Source organism: Melanerpes formicivorus, unplaced genomic scaffold, assembly GCF_026170545.1.
Source record: "Melanerpes formicivorus ecotype bairdi unplaced genomic scaffold, bMelFor1.0.p_v2 SCAF_22, whole genome shotgun sequence".
NCBI classification, from domain to species: Eukaryota; Metazoa; Chordata; class Aves; order Piciformes; family Picidae; genus Melanerpes; species Melanerpes formicivorus.
This window is the reverse complement of record NW_027142374.1, coordinates 3,768,319-3,774,318: the sequence shown is the minus strand read 5'-3', so window position 1 is coordinate 3,774,318 and position 6,000 is coordinate 3,768,319. Positions and strand designations below refer to the sequence as shown.

Genomic DNA, 6,000 nt, shown 5'->3' with positions numbered 1-6,000 from the left:
GAAACCACTGCCTGCCACATCACCACCACTGCCCCCCACCAGGAAACCACTGCCTGCCACATCACCACCACTGCCCCCCACCAGGAAATCACTGCCTGCCACATCACCACCACCCACCACACAGCCACTGCCACCACCAAAACCCTCCCTGGCTACAGCCAAGCAGAAGTTCCTCCCCAGAATAAAGCTGCTCAGGTCCCACCTAGCCCTCCGGACAAGCCACCAACACTTGGCTCCAGAATCCCAATCCTTGCTCCTGTTCCACCCTGCGCCTTGCCTGGATGCACAAGATGTCCCTTGACCACACCAGCGCCTCGGGAGGGCGCCCCAAAAGCTGCCCCAGCCTCTCCAGCCCCGCCACGGGAAGACAAAAACCATCCCAGGTGCCCAGCTGGCTCGGGGAGCACAGCACCGAGGAGCTGCGGGAGCCGCGCCGGCCACAGGCGCAGCTCGCCAACGGGAGTTTATTTGCAGCCACGGGAAGAGGATCTTCCCCTTCCCCCCGGAGAGGGATGGGGCTGGGTCGGGAGGCTCTCTCCTGCCGGAGCGTCTCGGCGGCGCGCTCCGGCCACCGGCACCCGCCGGGCGCGGGCAGCGCCGGCGCGGGGCACGGGCAGGGCGAGGGCAGCCTAGTGACAGGCTTTCATCCCTGACACGTACGGGGACTCCTGGGGCCGGCAGTTACACTCCTGCTGCTCCGGGTAGTCGATGAAGTCTGGGGCGGGCAGCCCCGAGAGGATCATCAAGGACTTGTTCCAGATAGTGAAGGTGGGGCAGACGGGCAGGATGAAGGAGACCTCGAAGGTGTGGAGGTGCAGGGAGTTGGCCGGGTCGTAGAAGGAGAGGGCGTTGTTGTCGTAATCCAGGAGGACGCCCAGGCGCTTCATCTGCGGGTGCACCTCCACCAGCATCTCCTTGTTGTTGTGCCTCACCACGAAGTTGTTGTTGCAGCGGGAGAAGACCCAGGACGAGGAGTTCTTCCCGATCCACTCGTTCTTGGGGGCCGACTTGTAAGCCACGCCGATGGCGTACCTGCAACGGCAGCCCCTGCGCTCAGAGCCCGCCAGCCCCGGGGCACGACGCAGCCCTCCCCTGCAGCTGCTGCCACCCCTGCTCTAAGCCTCCTCCTGACTCCGGGAGCAGCACCACAGCTTTACCACAGAAACATTCAGGTTGGAACAGACCCTCAGGATCACCAAGTCCAGCCCAGAACCCTACTCTACAAGGTTCACCCCTAAACCATACCCTCAAGCACCACATCCCAACCACCTTTAAACACATAGAATCAATAAGGTTGGGAAAGACCTCAAAGATCACCTCCCTGGGCAGCACATTCCAGGGCCTGAGCACTTTTACTGTGACTTTTTCTTTCCTACTGTCCAGTCTAAACCTACCCAGACATAGCTGGAGGCTGTTCCCTCTTGTTCTATCACTAATTACCTGGGAGAAGAGACCAGCCTCTCCACAACTTCCTTTCAGGTAGTTGTAGGCAGCAATGAGGCCTCTCCTCAGCCTCCTCTTTTCCAAACCAACCATCCCCAGCTCCTTCAGTTGCTCTTCATCAGATTTATTCTCCAGGCCCTTCACAGCTTCCTTGCCCTCCTCTGCACTGCTCCAGCACCTCCACATCTCTCTTGTGTTGAGATGCTCAAAAGTGAACACCATACTCAAGGTGTGGCCTCAATCAGAGCTGAGTACCAGGGGACAATCACCTCCCTGCTCCTGCTGGACACAGCACTTCTGATAGAAGCCAGGAGGCCATTGGCTTTCTTGGCCACCTGGGCACACTGCAGGCTCATGTTCAGCTGACCTTCAATTAGGACCCCCAGGTCCCTCTCTTCTAGACAGCTTTTTTTATGCAGCTGAAGAGCTGCTTCCAGAGGCTTGACTGGGAATGGTATCCCTCCATTCCTTCCTCCCTCCCTCCTTCCCAAGGCAACCTCCTGCTGCCAGGCAGAGGTGGCCCAGCTGGATGCTCTCAGCAGGACCCCTCCATCTCAGCCCTGCTGTGTGGCAGAAGCAGCTTTAACGAGGCAGCAGCTCTACAGCACTGATGGAAGGTCTCCAGGCTCAGCTGGGGAGCAAAGGGCACCTGCCTGGTGGGGACTTTCTCATCACAAAGACCATTGCCTCACTTCAAAACATGCTTTGGGTGAAGGTGCTCTTCAGCCTGGCGTAGGTGGGAGGCTGAGCCCAATGGCAGGGAGCACTAGGAAAGGGTTCTGAGCTGGACTGCTGCTGTCTTTGCCCCCCAAGCCCCAGTTCCCCACCAGAGAGGGGAGGCAGGCACAGCTTGAGCTAGGCTTTGGGGTCAGGGACAGGGATTTTGATGGCTCTGGTTGCAGGTTAGGTTGTCTGGTGCTCTGAGCAACCTGCTCTAGTTGCAGATGTCCCTGCTGACTGCAGAGGGTAGAACTGGATGAGCTTTGAAGGTCCCTTCAACCCACCCCACTCCACAACTGTATGAAGAAAATGAGTGTTGTACACCTTTGGCTTCTGACCACTGTCCCTCTGCTCTCAAAGCCATCAGGAAATGGCTGTGGGTGTGGGGCTGAGGCATGGGGACATGGGAGGTGGCACTGGAAGCTGCCAAGAGCTGCAGGTCCCACTCAGCTTTGATCAAAGCATGCTGGTATGAGCCTCACCAGGACACAGCTCTGGGCTGGCCCTGAGCCCCAGCCCCAGCTGACTCAATGAGCAGCCTTCTGCCCAGCCTGAGGAGCTGCTGAAGATCTGAAAGCTCTCCTGTGAAGCTCTTGCAGCGTTCAGCCACCAGCAAAACAACGCCTGGAACAGCTCCAGTTCTAGGGCACAGCTCCAGCTACAACTGCTGCTTGAGCAACACCTCACAGACCAAGCTGTTGAAGCCAGAAACTGCTTTGTAATCACAGGTGCACATGTTTGGGCTCCTGACCCATCCCTTCTGCTAATCTTGTGGGCAGCAACTTGGACCTGAGGGCAAGCCCAGGCTGGGGGCAGCTGCTGAGGTGCTAAGGGGGTCAAGAACACTCCTGGCTGCTGCTGGGGGCAAGAAGCTGTACTTGGGGCCAAGAAGCTGCACTTGGGACTGTGCTTCTGTGCAAGCATCGCCAAGAAGTGTGCTGGGGAGAAGGCAGGGGGTGCTGGGGTGAGAGGAAATAGAGCAACCTCTGCCCTTAGGAGGGTTGCCTTCATCTCTGGGGAAACCTGAGGGCCTGTAGGAGAGGGAGAGGGGAGGCCAGGGTGCTGTCTACCAGGTCAAGGATCCCACCACCACCTCCCAGGAGTGGGAGCAGAGCAACCCTTGCCCTTGGGAGGGTTGCCTGAGGACCTGAGGAGAGGGAGAGGGAATACCACAGTGCTGCCTGCTAGGTTGAGGATCCCACCACCACCTCTCAGGAGTGGCAGCAGAGCAACCCTTGCCCTTGGGAGGGTCATCTGAGGGAATCTAGGAGAGGGAGAGGGAAGGCCAGGGTGCTGCCTACCAGGTGGAGGATCCCACCACCACCTCCCAGTAGTGGCAGCCGCTGTCGATGAAGACGTTGCCCGCGGCGCCGTAGCAGCCTGTGCCACTGAAGCGCTCGGGCGTGTGGCTCTTCTTCAGGGAGCTCTCGTCCTTCTCCATCTGCAGCCCATCATTGGAGATCTTCAGCTTCTTGTGAGCCATCTTGGGGTCCAGCTTAAAGGGCTGACCTGTTAGGAGGAGGCACAAGGGGCAGGGTAGGTGTTTGCCAGCATCGCTGTGCGGGCAGAACTCAGCAGGCGTCTGCCCGGAGGCGCAGCTCAGAAACGGAGGGAGGAAGGAGGTGCTGTAGTTCACATGCATTGTTCCACTGGGCTTTTGTGGACTCTGGGAAAAGCTTAAACTACAACAGCCATGCCCCCACCCCTGCCCTAAGGGCCTGAGCAGCCATGGAGCTGCCGTGCCAGCAGCCAGCAAGCACCCAGCACCTACTGTTGGTCTTGAGGCGGGCGGGCTCGCTGTTCCTGCTGCCCGCCTGGTTGATGGCCTTCACCAGGAAGATGTAGCGGGTGCCACTCTGCAGCCCATGCACCGTGTAGTGGTTCTGCTTGATGTTGGGGACGATCATCCAGCTGTCCATGGAGTTGTACAGACCTGTGGGATGGCAGAGAGGGGGGAAGGACTGACTCACCCAGCAACCACGCGGAGCTCGCTGACTCTCAGGCTGACCTACTAGCAGCTGAGAGTGAGGGTGCCTGCAGGAAGATGCCCAGAGGTGATTGTGGGGGGTTGAAATATCCCCCCCAAGATTAAATTATGAAATTAAATTATTATAGTATCTCAAGAAGAACATTGAGATGCTTGAACATGTCCAGAGAAGGACAACAAGACTGGGGAGAGGTCTGGAGCACAGCCCTGTGAGGAGAGGCTGAGGGGGCTAGGGTTGCTTAGCCTGGAGAAGAGGAGGCTCAGGGGAGACCTTCTTGCTCTCTACAGCTACGTGAAGGGAGGTTGTAGCTAGGTGGGGCTTAGTCTCTTCTCCCAGGCAAGCAGCACCAGAACAAGAGGACACAGTCTCAAGCTGTGCCAGGGGAAGTTTAGACTCAAGGTGAGGAGAAAGTTCTTCAAAGAGAGAGTTACTGGCCAGGGGAATGTGCTGCCCAGGGAGGTGGTGGAGTCTCCTTCTCTGGACACTTTCAAGACCCATCTGGATGCATTCCTGTGTGACCTCTGCTGGATTCTATGGTCCTGTTCTGGCAGAGGGGTTGGACTCAATGATCTCCAGAGGTCCCTTTCAACCACTAACATCCTGTGAGCCTGTGATCCAGAAATAGCAGCTGGAGGCTGCTTGGATCCAGCCAGTGGGGAGAAGGGTGAGATGAGATGTGAGGAGCAGGTTGTGACTTCAGGGTGACTGGAGGGGGATGTCCAGCCTGCCACCAGCACGTGTGTGCATGGCTGGGAAACACCCCAGAGCTCCTGGGCTGCCACTGGGGTGGCTCTGCATCTCAGGTGGCTCGCTCAGCTGCAGGACAAGGGCAGGCTGCAGTCGCTGTCAGCCTGGATTTAGTCTGAAGCGCAGGTGGAGGTGGCCCAGGGGAGCAGGGCAATGCTCTCTGAAGTGGAAACCAAACCAGATGTGACCCAGTGGTGTCCTCATGCAGAGCTACCTCCAGTGCAGCACATAGCTCTCAGCTGAGCACTGGGAGGTGTCATCTCCCTGCAGACAGGGACCAGCTTTGGGTCCTTCCTCAGAAGGGAAGGACTTGGCCTCCCAAGCAGTTTTCTTTCCCAAAACAACCAAGAAGGGGCTGTTGTTCTTGAAGACTGAGGGCTTCTCTCTTTGCCAAAGCTTCAAAGCTCCTTTTTGTTGCAGCTTTTGTCCAGCTCCTGCCAAGCTCCTGGATTTAAATCCAGGCAGCATGAAGGGATAGTTTCCACCAGGCAGCTGTGTGCTGGCTGACAAGGTGTTTCCTGACATGGGAGGCCTCCTCAAACTCAGCTGGGTGAGCTCTGGTGCACTCTTCCCAGGGTCTCCTCACGCATGAGTTTGGCAGGGTTCAAGTGCTCTCACTGCCCAGAGCAGGCTATGCTGTTCCAGGGGACAACCCATGATTCATTTTCTTCTTGGAGACCTTAACTGATCTCCTTTTCCTCCTCCTATGGAACAGCTACCAGAGACATCAGGACACTCCAGATGTGTGCCCCTTGGGGCTTTCCTCCAGGGCTGCTCCTGCTGTCCATCACCCCCATGGCTTCCATACCCTCCACCTTCTCAACACCTGTGCCAAATCCCTACAGCCCCCAAAGAAGGGTAGGTGACCAATTCCCAAGCCCCTTGATGGATCCAAGGTGAAGCCATGTGCCCAGAGTGGTTGTGGGGGCAGGCTGGGAGTCAGACCCTTCCCCAAGGGCAGCCCCAGGGCAAGGGCACAAGTTGAAGCAGGGGAAACCCTGGTTAGATAAGGAAATGCTTCGTCTGGCTGAGGGAGAGCTAGCACTGTGAAGGAGGGCCCTGAGAGCTGGGGACCCTCCATCCTTGGAGAAGGTTGATGTTC

General features: G+C 57.8%; 1 protein-coding gene across 1 annotated transcript in view; it reads right to left on the bottom strand.

The window, feature by feature from the left end:
• Nucleotides 1-384: 384 nt before the first annotated feature.
• The window catches only part of MID2 (midline 2), a 74,240-nt gene continuing 68,624 nt past the window's right edge, over nt 385-6,000 (bottom strand). The window contains exons 8-10 of the mRNA XM_068151867.1: nt 3,935-4,096; nt 3,465-3,672; nt 385-1,032 (exon numbers count right to left, since the gene is read on the bottom strand). Coding sequence (XP_068007968.1) covers nt 630-1,032; nt 3,465-3,672; nt 3,935-4,096 — 773 coding nt within the window. The 3' untranslated portion in view covers nt 385-629. The remainder of the gene's footprint in view (nt 1,033-3,464; nt 3,673-3,934; nt 4,097-6,000) is intronic.